Below are 16,923 nucleotides of genomic sequence, written 5' to 3' on the forward strand. Positions count from 1 at the left end.
ACCGCACATTGACACATTACAATTTTCCATCTGTAGCGAAAGCTTCGTCCATCGCAATCCATAATTTTATTTTTGTCGTTAGGGTTGAAGATACAGGGGCAATTTTAGTTAGTTAAAAGCAGTAGATAAACTCACTTGCACTTTATACTGTAAGGACTAAAACTAGAGAACTGAGTGAAATGAATGACACAACAGTACTGCAAGCACTGTTTCGCTTTACTGGATTAGGAGAAAATAAGAGGAGTTGTGGGGCACATGCAATTTAGCTGCTCCCTGTAAGAAACAAAGTACCTACTAAAACCTCAAAGTATAGGCATGTACAAACTGTTGTTTAAAAAGTGACATTCCTGTCTCATTCAGAAGAGTAGGATTATTCCAGCCGAGAACCATACTTTCTAATTGCTCGGAAAATGCCATTTCCGTATAGGTCTACTAAATTTAAAGTAAAGAGGTCAAGCAATGACCTGAATAGCTATTTATTTTAATCTTTCAACATATTTCCAGTTTGTTTCTTTACTCCAGCTTCTGTTCAAAAGTCGGCTACTTTATTGCGGCTCATGCCAGACTTGACTAGGGTTATCCCTGGAAGGATTAGGAAGAGGATGGGTAAGGTTGCAAATTGAATGGGAACGGCTTGTTAAGACATGTGCAAAACAATTATAGTTCGAGACAAATCATGTCCTCGTCCCACTCCACTTCATGGAGGCAACGCTACTTTCTGAGTGATTTTTACAATAGAAGGTAGTTGTATGAGAGAGGTAGCCTTTTGTTCACTCATATTTACAGTGAGCGGTATGGGATGGGTGCCTCTATTATTTTCTGGAACTAAGGACGTTTATGTTTCGTTCCGAAATATATCCTTTCTTGGGTAGATAGAAAGGCTTCTTAAATCTGTATATTTCAAATTGTAAACTTCCCCAGCAGAAGATTTGTTTTTCCTTTTAGAGAAGTAAAAATGAATAAAACCCCTAAATATGTAGATTTATGTAATACCAAGCCATAATATGTAATGTGGGGTAACTATGTAAAAATATGTATATTATCAAATTTTAATATATTAATGGTAATTACAAGGTTCGCAAAGATTTGTTATTTGTATACGGTTAGGTTGAAACGAACATAATAAGTAATTACAAAAAAATCCGGTCCCTAGGCATAAGTCATCATTTTTTACAATTTCATTTTTATCGCTGTTTCGAAAGTACATTGATAAACCCATCGTTTTTTTTTTTTCTTGAAAGGACGACAATAACATTGTTCGTTGGCTAGTTATAGTCAAGTAAAAATCATAAATTGTTTTAAATGGGCCATAATCAATTATATGTATCGTTTTAAAACTAAATTGGCAGTAGTGATTGAGTGGGAACAGCTGAAAACAGAAGTATTATTACAAAACTACTGCTGTTTCTGAATAAAGAAGGAACAAAGAAATAAGATAATCAATTTTGCTATGTGTACTCTATTACACTTTGAGTAAACACATGACAGAGTATCAAAGTATCTGGTAGTATCAATGAATTAGTAACCCACGCATTCTTATTTTGGAACAGCTTCGTTCATGAAACTGTAACAGTCGAAACTGTTTCTTAAAAAGAACAGTCTATCCCATCTCTAGTAGGAACTAAAATACTCTATAATAACATAGCAAATTCCTAGATTTCCAATAATAATTTGTCACGCTTTCAAAAATTAATATTTAATTAATAATATATCACTAATACAAATTAAATATCTTAAAAACAATAATGGGTGTACACAAAATGTAACTTAATATTAACTTTAACTTTAGTCTCTTATGTAGTTGTACTATAAAATATTCGACGCACACACACGCAACGTTACAATTTGTTTCGAGTCTGTGGGTTTGCAACCCAGTAGTTCTGATGTCCATTTTGGTTCATATACCCACTCCAGCTACTGCCACTATGAACAACTGGGGAAGGTGTTTGTGTATTTGACTGTTTGTAATCGAATGGATTTCTTGTATTGCTATTGTAAGTATTACCGTTACACCCACTGCCTGAATAAGATCCATCTGCATTGTAGGTGCACCTATCAGGATATTGGTCATTGTTACTGTATCCTGTTCTGGTATTGTATCCTCCATTGTTGTATGGGCCAGTGTTCTGGTATCTACCATCGCTACCCTCGGGTACTGCGTCAGCATAATAGCCGTTGTTTCCATGTGTGCCTTGGGAGCCGACATACCCTTGATTGTGAGTGGGATGCGATGCAGGATTGTAAGAAGGGTAAGTGTTACCTCTACCAGTGTCGTGTACGGAGTTGTAGCCCCCCTGTCCATGACCTGCACCATAACCGCCGTGTCCTTGATATCCGCCGTATCCCGAATGTCCTTGATTTCCACCATAACCACCTCCGGACTGTGCTGGAGCAGTTACAGTTCCTCCAGAACTGGAACCTCCTCCAAATCGATTGTTTACATCTTCCGACAGCCATCGTTTCTTGATCATATCCGCTCCTTTCTCACCTATCATCATGGCAGGAGCGTTTGTATTCCCTGAAATAACAGCCGGCATAATGGCCGCGTCCATTACTCTTAAATTTTTAATACCGTAAACCTTTAGTTCAGGATCTACCACTGCCATCGGGTCGTTTGAAGGTCCCATTTTGCAGGATCCAGCTTGGTGATTTTCAGGGCCTGTAGCTGTTCTTGCAAAACACTCCCAGTACCCGTCAGTGCCAAAAGAGTATCTCTGAGCACAAGAAGGTAACGGAGTCATATCGAGCTTGAAACCGAAGCGTTCTCTAAGAACTTTGGTTTGACCCAGTCTTAGAGTGATGTTGATTGCATCCAACAAGGTAGCCATATCTGCAGGATCCGACAAGTAGTTGGCGTACATCCTAGGTGGGTCCATGGGATTTGAACTCTTGAGCGTGAGGTACCCACGGCTCTTCGGGTGAAGAACTACTGGAGACACACTTATGCGTCGCTTTTTGTCTGCGTCTGAGTCGTCGAATTCTGCGACGGTTCCACTTTTAGCACAGTTGGCTAGGTAACCTCCGAAGAATAATTGAACGTCAGGATGATCTCCAGAAGCATCCGCGTATTTTGAGTTCAGCTTGGCTGTGACCTGTTAAAATACAGAACATGATTCATTACAAAGAGTGTACTGGATACTCAAAATTATGACGCAATTTTGTGAGAAGTATCCTGTAAGTGAGTAACCCATTAGTAAATAATAATGAAAATCACAGTATAACAATACATTTCCGTAATATAGAAAAATTACTTCATCGAAAAGCTACAGTTTCTCCTTATTCAAACACTCTACAATTTGTTACAGTCAGAGTTAAATCATATGTTTACACTTCCCAACTGGGATCTGTAAGCATGAGTGACTTAACGCGGTGGGTAGAAGCAGTACTATGGTAGATGCTCGCACATGCGCACTCTCTGTTTTTTTACAGACGACATGTCCGCTATGCTTTCAGATTCCAGACGATTACTGTACATGTACGTAGTCTTAATTGACTAGACTAGTTGTCATTTCGGAAGGCGGTTAGCTTCTATATGCGCCATAGCATTTCTGGTATGTGACGTAACAAGCCTGTACAGTAGAACCAATCAGAATCAGTCTATAACAAGCACTTCCTGAGTTCCTTTGTTCACGTGCGATTGTTTCAATACATTCAATAAGTAAAACTAACATTTACTATGTGTATGTAAGGTAAATAAATGGAAGAAGAGACTGTAAAAACACAAGTATTACACAAGCAGGAGCGGAAAATAGTGTTTAAGGTGTATAATTATTATAAAAACGTTAACGAGCAGAACGCTGCCGGCCATCTTGATGCTGGCAGCAAAGTTGCCAACGCACAAGAAACGACTGCAGAAGCATGTGGTGTGGGATTGAGAAACGCGCAAAGAATATTGTTAGTGAAGGAAAGAGGGTTTGTTTGGTGTCATGCTTACAGTAATCAACGGCTAAGGTCATTGTTGTCTTTTGATAATTTAAATTCTCTCCTGCGATATTTGTATTGCACGTGCGTGAAGTACGATGTGGCAATGTTGTACGCTGCCTTGCTCTCTATCTGTCTCTCTCGACGCAAACGCTAGCAGACTACCGCCTTCCGAATTGCCGTGGACTCTAGTGTACATGATGTTGTGCAAATTTATGATTATTACTGATCAGATAGTGTGAATACACTTCAGATCCTTGTGTGTTATATACTACACTTCATTTTAAATTTTATTTTCATAATACAGTTTAGTCCACACCTGTGGAGTAACGGTCAGCGCGTCTGGCCACGAAACCAGGTGGTCCGGGTTCGAATCCCTGTCGGGGAAAGTTACCTGGTTGAGGTTTTTTCCGAGGTTTTCCCTCAACCCAATACTAGCAAATGCTGGGTAACTTTCGGTGCTGGACCCCGGACTCATTTCACCGGCATTATCACCTTCATTTCATTCGGACGCTAAATAACATAGATGTTGATATATCGTCGTAAAATAACCCAATACAATAAATAATACAGTTTATCCTAAACTTATATTTTGATTCGTTCAACTTAAGGAAGCCGGGAAGTATAAATAGCAGAGACACACTCATAATACATCATAATAATTCTCTATTATTGCGATGTACCGAAGTACATATGATATTTCCTTGCAGAAATTCTGCATCATTATATGATGAAAGATGAGTGGAACCCTAGATCATATAAGTAACAGATAACTCCTCGCTACGTTAAAATCGGCAGCACTTTGAAGAGAACAACCGCCAGGATCGCCACCCGTCCGCCGTAAACGAACACGAGATGGCAGAACAGTCGCTAATGCAATTCAAATGGGTATATTACGTGACTCCTTATGTAACAACTAGATGACAGCGTAGTAAATCTGATAAAAGTTGTTAACCTCAAAGCCTATAATCCCGACATATCTGTTACATATATGATCTAGGGTGGAACGGAGAAAAATTCTCTCCGGCACGGGTTTTCAGTTCTACGTGCTCACGCTCTATCCACTAAGCCACACCGGATTCCCATCCCGGTGTTGGATCGAATCCGCTCAGTTTAAGTTTCACCTTCTGGGTTCCCTCTAGTGGCCTACCCTCATGCACTGCGTCATAGATGTATGGCAGTGGCACAATGTCCACACATGTGCAGAGGTGCACTCGTTATGAGTGAATAAGTGGCCGGGATCCGACGGAATAAGCGCCGTCTTAAATCAAAAAGTGATTATTTTTCGCATATCATATATTATTATTATGTACCGAAGTACATATGATATTTCCGAGCAGAAATTCTGCGTCATCATATGATGAAAGATGAGTGGAACGGAGAGATCAGGGGCAGGTATATAAGGAGGTTAATTTTATCACTTGCGTTTTCTAATATTGGAGGAGATTCTTTGAGATTGATTTGTACTATTGGCGAAGATTAATGGAAATTTTGGAAAATACAGTTACTTTGCAATTGGAGTATTAATTCAGTATGAATATTACTTTCCAAATAATTAACATTAAAAGTTCGCTGGATTCAGGTAAAGGTGGGATATGGCCAGTAGACAACAATGTTTGGATTGAGACTGTATTTAACACACGTTTATTAAAAGCGAAAAAAACCTGCAGCCCTCAAATTAACTCTTTCATATTATTAGCGAAATGTTTAACTCTCCGTCTTTCGAGTTCACTAATGTAATCAGAACACCTGGAATGCCATATAATGTAGCCTACTTGGATATATAACAATTTCAAGTGAAAAAAAAATCGAAAAAAACTCTGATAATGAAATTCGCTATAAAACGACGCAATAATAATTCCCGAATGTGTTGTATTCATATCTCGCTATTAGAACTCTATTCCGCTATTTGGCGCGATTGTTTTATCCACATATTATTAATAATAAGCACTTGATTCGTAAAGATTAGTAAAATCTATTGCATATTTATTATATCGTGATTTTAGCGATTTCCATAAATATGAGATGATATTTGACGAAATGATGCCAAGCATTTGCAATGAGATTATCTGATATTATCCTTAGATTTCGGAAAAGGAATCAGATAATAATGAGCAGAATTTAAATCGAAACACTCCAAAGCAGTCTCGAATATCATTTTCTTCTTTAGTATAAATTTATAGATGGAGGATTTATAATACTAATAATTTAATAGAATGGATTTTCGATTCTTTCAGATATACTATACAATAATCACCTCAAAATTAATTAACATTGCAATACAAACTGTCACAACCACAAGAAACAATCACAATACACAATAACACGGGGAGATCTTTGATCTTTGACGCCGTAGAAAACAGATTTAAAAGACCGATGAATGAATCATTGATACAAGCTTTTATCCATCTGCTACAGAATCGATGGAAGAGCTAACTCTCATCAATAGACTGTTTTTTTTACCCTTTTGTTCAAATGGAATACCCAGTGGCAATCTGTTGTATTTTAACAAGAGGGATTGCACAGAATAACAAATGAAAGCATTCAAGAACGCATTTTAAAAGTGTCTGAATTGCTTTTAAGGATCGTCATGGAAACGGCACCACGGTTTTATTCTCAGAAAAGAAATATGTTAACCTAGTTTTATGCTAATAGTCTACTGATTCCAATAATAATTTCTTTAGCCGTGACCATATAGGGTAATACTAATAATATTATTGTAGTACTTTTTGAGAATTAATTTAATTTATTGGTCTGACCCAATATTTTGGGTTTGCCCTGCGACACAGAATAGCTCACAATATAATTTAAAATGAAAAATTATATAAACAGGTTTCAGACAGAAGTGATTAAGATATAAGAAAAAAAAAATAGAACCAAGTATAATTTAAATTGAATGTACGCCATAAAGATGCTGACGAAATATCGCTACAGAAAATTTTATAATGGTGGTGACGATGGCATCTTGAAGATCTCTCGTCAGCTTGTATTTTTCTCTTCACTTTACAAAGGCTTTCGGAATGGTGCCTCTCGCTCCGAAGAAGAGACCGGTAACTGTGATTTTTTCAATGTTGTATTTCGCTGATAGGTACTGATTCGTGGGCTCGTAGATTTTCTTTTTTTCTTCGTTCACTTCAGATGGTTGAGTGGCTGAAATTTCAAATCTGATAGTAGGATAAATTATTTTGGCTGTCTGTTTATTTATTTATAGCTATGATATCGATCCTACGATTGCTCCCACCATCAGCAATGCAATGAACTTCCTCGTGAACGTCTAGATTTTTGAATCGTAGTGCATCTGCGATCATAGAACGTATGGTGTTGTGACGTTTTATTCTGAGTACTTCTCCCTGTGGGCAACTCCCAAGCACATGTGGTAAAGTTTCATACTCACTGCAGTTACAATTTTACTGAGCGAGAGAAGGACCGGTTTTGTGCATAAACTTGTCCATGAACACTCCCTTAATACGCTGACGCAAAAAAAAAGATCTTCCTCTCTCTCAGTAAAATTGTAAAAAATTCTCAAAAAAGAACTATCACAATATTATTGGTATCACAATGTTACCAACCTTTACCCTACATACTAGAAGCGGTGCACATGGTGACAATGTAGATGCCTCTTGTGTTCTAAAATTCTAATAGGCACTTATTAATCAAACATCAGAAGATATTATGACACATAGCATAATGATCACGTGACATTATGTTTATCACGAAATCATAGGTAAGCATGAATATATCGAATGTAATCGTAAACGGAATAGTATATAGTAGAAAATGAAGATAAAAAAATAATTTCCTTTTCGTAGAAATTACATTTAATAAACGAAATTGAAATAATATAGTTTCGGTACTAAAATATGATTAAACAAGATCAGAGTGAAAAAAAACTCCATGCTAGTTATGTTATTGTTTTGGAAATCGCAAAATAATTACAGTGCAATAATGGAAAGTGCATTAAAACATGTTGGAATAAAGTTGCTAATTTTATTTGTTGTGAATAATCTGATATTTTTAATATTATGAAATTATTCTTATGGGTAATACAAGAGGCTAAAGGACATTGAAACACTAGCTAAGAGGGAAATAAAATCAAAGATGCAGGGGCGATTTCTCAGGGCACGCTATGCTAGCTGCGCAAGCCTAATATTTTCGTAGAATGTGTATTTCTCAAAATGGGATTACGTACATTAAAATTTATTTTGATATTTAGAATCTTGTATAGGCGTAATACCATCCGCAGGTTGCATACCGCAAGTATCGCAACGCTTGCTCGTTTCTCGGAGCTACAGGAAAGACGTAGAAACAGCGAGAATATGATGCGCGCGCAAGTGCCTTCCTCCTTAGTCCGTCCTAGGCGCACATGCTTCTGCTATGTGTTGTTTGAAGCTCTGGTCCGAGAGCTACACCAACGACTATTTAACGTTACACAGAGCAGTATTGGCAGCGGGAATGTGCTGTGATTTGCGAGTGCAATGTAATTGTATGAGCGGAATGCATGTGTTAGTTACTGCATGTATTATTAATTCTTAAACATTAATTTGAAGTATTGCAAAGAGTTCGGAATTGTGTGTTATTGAAACCGTATTATTAAATACATTTTCCCGAAGGACTATTCAAGAGAAGACAGACATTATAGAGAATATGTGCGCTCGTTCAGTGCAGCTCAATACAACAATGTGCATTGGTTGGCAGGGTCGAAAAAACTAAATAAACTGTTTTGTTGGCCATGTTTGTTATATTATATCGAACTTCTACATCTGATAAGCGAATATGAACCATGACTCATAATGATTTCATAATTATAAAATAAATTATTTATGTGGGTCTGATTATTTTGATTAATTATGAGTTATTATATCCTCCCATCGTCCCTTATGAATAAAAGAGCAATCCTAACTTTCGTGACTAGCATACAGTAGAACTGATAATTTTCATCCGCGGAATTACGAAGGATATCTACATTAAATATTTTCTCGATATCATTCCACTTAAAGAAAATAAGTAGGCCTACAGTGTGTCCGCAGAAACATTCCGGTGATAGAAACTACTATAATTCTGTCACTATGTGTTTTACAAAATTCAGGAAATGCGTGATTTATCATTTTTGACCGAAAAAAACAGATGGCAGCACAAGAAGAAAGAATAAAACGCCGTTTTCTTTATGTCGCTTGTCATTAAGACATTGTTCGATATAAGCAAATTGTGTTAAATACTCTGAATATAAAATATCGAAATAAAAATTAAGATTTATAACACATGGTTGCTCATGACTTTCAGTATGATCCTCGTACATTGGATTGAATATTCGTGTAATACTCTACCTGAGACATGCCGGTACTGGAAAGAGGTCCTCGTCTTTTCAGCATGTATTCGGTAGCTGTCGCCCAATCCAGGTCGTACGTGGAGTTCTGATTGGTGATGAAGTTTATGAAAACGGCCACGTGGTTGTGTAGGTTCCTACCCACACCCTTGAGGTCATGCACCAGTGGAACTCCGACTTTAGCGAGCTCCTCCTTCGGTCCCACGCCAGACAAGAGCAGGAGCTGCGGTGAGTTAATAGCGCCGGCAGACAAGACTACCTCCTTCCTAGCCCACGCCGTCATCTTCTCCCCATTTTTTACAAATTGCACGCCGTTCGCTGTTTTAGTTGCAGGGTCAATAAGGACCTTCGTCGCAGTGGCGTTGAGGATCACTGTGAGGTTTGGCCGGTCACGTGCCGGGCGTAAGAATGCGCGTGCACTGCTCAATCGCGATCCGTTCCTAGAAGAAAGAAAAATCTATTTTTACTAATCATTATTAGAACATGTCATTAGGAAAGTCCAGGATAACAGAGAGGGTTTGGAATTGAACGAGTTACATCAGCTGCTTGTCTATGCGGATGACGTAAATATGATAGGAGAAAATCCACAAACTATTAGGGAAAACATGAGGATTTTACTTGGAACAAGTAAAGAGATACATTTGGATGTAAATCCCCGAAAGACAAAGTATATGATTATGTCTCGTGACCAGAACGTAGTACGAACTGGAAACATAAACACTGGAAATTTGTCATTTGAAAAGGTGGAAAAATTCAAATGTTTTGAAGCAAACATAAATGACAACCGATGGGGAGGAAATTAAACGCAGAAAAAAATGTCAAAAATGCGTGTTATTATTCTGTGGAAAAGCTATTGTCATTCAGATTGCTCTTATAGAAACTGAAAGTTATAATTTATAAAACAGTTATACTACCGGTTGTTTTGTATGGTTTTGAACCTTCGATTCTCACTTTCAGAGAGAAACAGAAGATAAAGTTGTTTCAGAATAAGGTGTTTAGGAAAATATTTAAGATAAGAGGGACGGAGTTACAGGAGAATGGAGAAAATTACACAACGCAGAAGTGCACGCATTGTATTCTTCACATGACATAATTACGAACATTAAATCCAGACGTTTGAGATGGGCAGGGCTTGTAGCACGTATGGGCGTAGAGTGTTAATTAGAAGGCCGGAGGGGAGGTCAAGATGTACATAACTTTCTCCATTCTCCTTTAACTTCATCCCTCTTATCCTAAATATTTTCCTAAACAACTTATTCTGAAACAACCGTATCTTCTGTTCGTCTCTCAAAGTGAGAGTCCAAGTTTCACAACCATAAAGAACTACCGGTAATATAACTACTTTATAGGCAACAGACTGGATGATAAAAGTTTCTTAACCGAATAGTAACAGGCATTTCCCATATTTATTCTGTGTTTAATTTCCTCTCGAGTATCATTTATATTTGTTACTGCTGCTCCAACATATTTGAACTTCTCCACCTCTTCAAAGGATAAATTTCCAATTTTTATATTTCCATTTCGTACAATATTGTCGTCACGAGACATAATAATAAACTTTGTCTTTTCGGGATTTACTTCCAAACCTATTTCTTTACTTGCTTCAAGTAAAATTCCCGTATTTTCCCTAATCGTTTGTGGATTTTCTCCTAATATATTCACGTCATCCGCATACACAAGCAGCTGATGTAACCCGTTCAATTCCAAATCCTCTCTGCTAACCTGAACTTTCCTAACGGCATACTCTAGACTTAGATCGTTTTCTAATTAATATAAGTTTTCAGCATGTCGCAAATGAGATTTTAATGGATTACTACTCTTTGGATGTAGATACATCGATTTAGATATGAAGAGAACTTTATAATAATAATAATAATAATAATAATAATAATAATAATAATAATAATAATAATAGTGATAATAATAATAATTATTATTACTATTAATATTATTAGTAGTAGTAGTATGTATAGTAATATGTTCAGACTGTCAGTGTTCATTAGGCCTACTGTGCAAGTCATATAACAGGCTGATCTCTTCAATACTAGAGGCCTTTCAGCCCGCCTTGGGGATAAGGAAATAATTTGTCCTGCAGCAGAAAATTTTTTAATACAACAGTACCTACGTTGTTGTCTGCTAGAATTAAGTAAAACACGTGAACTTCGTCTTTTCAGGATTTACTTCCAAACCTATCTCTTTACTTGCTTCCAGTAAAATCCCCGTGTTTTCCCTATTGTTTGAGGATTTTCTCCTAACATATTCATGTCAACCGCATAGACAAGCAGCTGATGTAACCCGTTCAATTCCAAACCCTCTCTGTTATCCTGGACTTTCCTAATGGCATACTCTAGAGTAAAGTTAAAAAGTAATGGTGATAGTTCATCTACTTGCTTTAGCCCACAAGTTCAAACTCACACAACTTAACAATTTTGGTACCAACTTCCCAGCTCTGGTTATTACTCTGAAGGTGTATGATATCAAGAAAGATATTCAGGTGATGGCGTACTAGGGCTGGGGACGGAGCGGTTCGGTTCGGAGCAGTTACTGTGACGTCATTACTCGGTTGAACCGAGTACAGTACCGAGTACAAATTTGTGGCGGCAGATTTAAAATTTAGATAGATTGATTTGATTTTAGAACGTACTTTGAAAGTGAAACCAAGCGTGTTTTAAAAGCGTTGTAGTAAAGCGCTTTCGCTTTGCCAATTGACCAGAAAAAAGTGCTTCTCTTCATTGCAAAATGGCGGTTGCAAATTTCATTTGCGTAATTACAACTATTCGCGGAGTTATTTTGTATGCAAGGCCTATTTAACTTTCTGTGTTGTTGTATATGACGGACGAAATAAAATTGATAAAATAATTTATAATACTAACAGCTAATAAATTAACATGTGATGTAAACGTTAAACGCTGCAGCTAATTAAAAAAGAAGATAGAAAGAAACGGGCTCCATGAAGCGGTGACTAAAACTCTTAAAAATTACACACAGAATTATTTACTATTACGGAAAGTTAATAAAACAATCTATTAAAAACGTGGAATCTTAAACTGAAGAAAGTAATGTTTATTTATTTTATAACATTACTAGCCTTCAATACAACCATGTTCTCTTTGGTGAAGAGTAATATTATTGATAAATTAAAGTAATTAGATAACATAATTCGTAGAAATAAATACAAATAAAATGATGATTGATGAGGTAAGACAAATCCAATAAACAGAAATAAAAGAAAAATAAAATGCACTTCCTTTTCTAACATATTTTAATATTAATCAAACACTCTAATATGATGATGATGATAATAATAATTATTATTATTACTATTATTACTATTAATATTATTAGAAGTAGTATGTATAGTAATATGTTCAGACTGTCAGTGTTCATTAGTCCTACTGTGCAAGTCATATAATAGGATGAACTCCTCTTGAATACTAGAGGCCTTTGAACCCGCCTTGGGGATAAGGAAATAATTTGTCCTGCAGCAGAAAATTTTTGAATACAACAGTACCTACGTTGTTGTCTGCTAGAATTAAGTAAAACACGTGAACTCTGTTTGAACTGACCGGTAACGGCTACGGTTAACCGAGTAACTTCGGTGCTCCGCTGCCAAGCACATAAACCGATAGAACCGGGTAACTCAAGTTCTACTCGCTCCGTCCCCAGCTCTACGACGTACCTTACCATTTAACAGTATTTAAGTCCTAGGAGGCATCACAACAGACACTGGAGACCAAAGAGATGGGCCGTAGAGTTACTAACCTGGAGGTAGTCTGTGCGACGATGAATCCTGTGTAGCTCTTGCCATTGAGGTCGACGTCCGCAGGATAGCCGAGTTCCTGACCTGCCTGAAGAATAGCATCAGCCAGCGGCGGGCGATACGGGAACTGGGTGACGGTGAGCAGGCCCCCAACGCCGTGGAAGCCCCGCTCCATCTCGTTCACCTGCTGGTTGTCTTCGGATTTGATGAAGTAGGGCAGCACATCCTGATAGCTCCATCCAGTGTTGCCCGCTCGAGCCCAGTCGTCGTAGTCTCTTGGGTGGCCTCTGAGGTACATCATGCCATTCAGCACACTGCAGCCTCCCAGGACCTGCATGTGCAGTATATGAATCAACACTAATATTTTCCACCCAATTGTAAAGAAAAGGTAGAGAAAGAAGAGAATCGCAAGTGACTGTTTATTTCCCAATTTACATAAGTTTCCACATTATTAATGACTCCGTAAGGGACACTGTCACTCAGTTTTGGAACTTTTAAAGTTTTTTTATTTCTTTCTTTAAAATTCGGCGGATTTGTTGTGTCTTACTTACTTACAAATGGCTCTCAAGGAACCCGAAGGTTCATTGCCGCCCTCACATAAGCCCGCCATCGGTCCCTATCTTGTGCAAGATTAATCCAGTCTCTATCATCATATCCCACCTCCCTTAAAATCCATTTTAATATTATCCTCCCATCTACGTCTCGGCCTCCCCAAAGGTCTTTTTCCCTCCGGTCTCCCAACTAACACTCTATATGCATTTCTGGATTCGCCCATACGTGCTACATGCCCTGCCCATCTCAAACGTCTGGATTTAATGTTCCTAATTATGTCAGGTGAAGAATACAATGCGTGCAGTTTTGCGTTGTGTAACTTTCTCCATTCTCCTGTAACTTCATCCCGCTTAGCCCCAAATATTTTCCTAAGCACCTTATTCTCAAACACCCTTAACCTATGTTCCTCTCTCAGAGTGAGAGTCCAAGTTTCACAACCATACAGAACAACCGGTAATATAACTGTTTTTTTTTTAATTCTAACTTTCAGAATTTTTGACAGCAGACTAGATGATAAAAGCTTCTCAACCGAATAATAAGAGGCATTTCCCATATTTATTCTGCGTTTAATTTCCTCCCGAGTGTCATTTATATTTGTTACTGTTGCTCCAAGATATTTGAATTTTATTTGTTGTGTCTGTAAGTTTTAATAACAATACAAATGTTATCAAGTGTTATTCATTAGTTTCTTAGATATTAATGTCACTGGTTAACAATGATTTTGTTAAATGTACAATTTCTGCTGTTTCTTTTGTAATTTCATCTGCTGATTCCAAAACTGAAGTCACAATTTTTCTACCATCCACCATTTTTTTGTAATTTTAGAAAAATTGATTTATTTATATTGCCATGTAAGTCCTTACCATGCTAATGGAAATAAAATATTTCAAATATTTAATTTTATTGCTTTAACAATTTTGTTGACTTATAACTTCAGAACATTGTTGCCTGTGAAGTCAGAATTCATAAAAATGAATTTTATTCCTCATAACCCGTGTTTCCATTGTTCTAATTTTTAGAATGGTAAAAGTGCCTTATAAAGTGAAATAAACCTCGATAAACTGTGTAAATCATAAGCAATTTTTGTTACGTTTGTAGTTAATTAACTTTGAAAGCACACTGGTGAATATTACTACAATAGTTAGTTTATGAATGTTCTTTTGTTTGTAAAATAGATGAGGACACGAACTTGACCTTTGAAATCTGGTGTGCTCTATGTACGAGCTTATGCGTAATTCTATTAGCTTAATTGATTGGCTGAAAGGATCCTGTCATATGGCTTTTCCAGTTCCAATGATATACCGGGAACCTAAGGATCATTCAACAGACTGTTACTTTCTAGGAACCACAGATCAGAAGATTACAGAGAACTTGTCAGCGAGCTGATTCAGAACTATAACGTGATGGAATGCCATATATATATATATATATATATATATATATATATATATATATATATATATATATAACTTGGATTCTCATCCATTTTTTTTTCTTTCCTCAAAACCTTCGGGTAGTGAGCGACGAACATGGGGAGCGTTTTCATCAGGATATTTATGAAATGGAAAGGTGCTAGCAGGAAAAATGGAGCTCAAATATTGTGTCAAACTACTGCTGAACACTCAAAAGAGATGTTTACTAAGCGAAGTATAGCTTAAAATTTATTTCACACACATATTGGGTAAGTAACTATGATTTTAGACGAAATATTACAAAATGTCAATACTAGAAAAGTCTGAAGTATTTCATATAATTAGTCACAAACCCTGGGTGATAGATATATTTTGAAAACAGACCTGAAATCAGAATGAAAAATCTTACAAGAATCACCTATTCTTTATCTTTTAACAAGAAATATGTTTAATTTTGTTGGCCAGTGTTTTCAGCCCACGGTCTGCGCGTCTGACCGCGAAACCAGGTGGCCCGGGTTCGAATCCTAGTCGGGGCAAGTTACATGGTTGAGCTTTCTTCCGGGGTTTTCCCTCAACCCAATACGAGCAAATGCTGGGTAACTCATTTCACCGGCATTATCACCTTCATTTCATTCAGACGCTAAATAACCTGAGATGTTGATACAACGTCGTAAAATAACCCAATAAAATAAACAGTTAATTATCAAATATTTTAATGATATTAAATTATGCGTAAAGAACAGTTTTCAGAACATGGGAGGAGTGATAGTAGGACGAAGAAGAATAAAGTATTCGCTGTTGATATGACGTTGTTAGCAGAAGAGGAAGTGGTAGAAAGGATATGCTACTGGAGCTAAATGACAGCTGTGAGCAGTACGGGATGAAGATAATGCAAATAAGACGAAAAGCATGGTGATAGGAAGAAAAATACAGAAGATTAACTTGCGAATTCTAAATGAGGCAGTAGAGCAAGTGGACAGCTTAAAATACTTGGGGTGCACTATAAGGAGAAACATTAGCTACTGTCAGGAAGTCAAAAGGAGAATAGCAACGGTAAGAAAGTTTTTAATAGAAAAAGAAGCATCTTCTGCCGACCTCTGGAAAAAGAACTAAGGAAGAGACTAGATAGACAGACAGACAGACAGATATATAGATATATAGTCAGATAGATAGATAGGTAGGTAGGTAGACAGACAGACAGACAGACAGACACACAGATAGATAGATTAGATTAGATTAGATAGATAGATTAGATAGATAGACAGACAGACAGACAGACAGTTAGATAGATAGATAGATAGATAGATAGATAGATAGATAGATAGATAGATAGATAGATAGATAGATAGATAGATAGATAGATAGATAGATAGATAGATAGATAGATAGATAGATAGATAGATAGATAGATAGATAGATAGATAGATAGATAGATAGATAGATAGATAGATAGATAGATAGATAGATAGATAGATAGATAGATAGATAGATAGATAGATAGATAGATAGATAGATAGATAGATAGATAGATAGATAGATAGATAGATAGATAGATAGATAGATAGATAGATAGATAGATAGATAGATAGATAGATAGATAGATAGATAGATAGATAGATAGATAGATAGATAGATAGATAGATAGATAGATAGATAGATAGATAGATAGATAGATAGATAGATAGATAGATAGATAGATAGATAGATAGATAGATAGATAGATAGATAGATAGATAGATAGATAGATAGATAGATAGATAGATAGATAGATAGATAGATTAGTTATGGTGTACCACAACTAATGTATACGAGTTCCACCATAACTTTCTATTACATATACCTACAATTAGCATGCAATCCCGACACCCTGTTAAACTAATAACTCATCTTCTCTCGCTATTAACTTAACTCGAAACAGTCAATTTCTGCTTATTGATCTTAAATGTCCACCATCT

General features: G+C 36.7%; 1 protein-coding gene across 1 annotated transcript in view; it reads right to left on the reverse strand.

Annotated features, from left to right (window-relative positions):
- Window positions 1–1,680: 1,680 nt before the first annotated feature.
- The window catches only part of LOC138711770 (glucose dehydrogenase [FAD, quinone]-like), a 65,756-nt gene continuing 50,513 nt past the window's right edge, over window positions 1,681–16,923 (reverse strand). Inside the window, exons 3-5 of the mRNA XM_069842963.1 lie at window positions 13,007–13,335; window positions 9,246–9,684; window positions 1,681–3,092 (exon numbers count right to left, since the gene is read on the reverse strand). Of these exons, the coding sequence (XP_069699064.1) occupies window positions 1,839–3,092; window positions 9,246–9,684; window positions 13,007–13,335 (2,022 nt within the window). The 3' untranslated portion in view covers window positions 1,681–1,838. The remainder of the gene's footprint in view (window positions 3,093–9,245; window positions 9,685–13,006; window positions 13,336–16,923) is intronic.

This window comes from Periplaneta americana, chromosome 13 (assembly GCF_040183065.1).
Source record: "Periplaneta americana isolate PAMFEO1 chromosome 13, P.americana_PAMFEO1_priV1, whole genome shotgun sequence".
NCBI lineage: Eukaryota > Metazoa > Arthropoda > Insecta > Blattodea > Blattidae > Periplaneta > Periplaneta americana.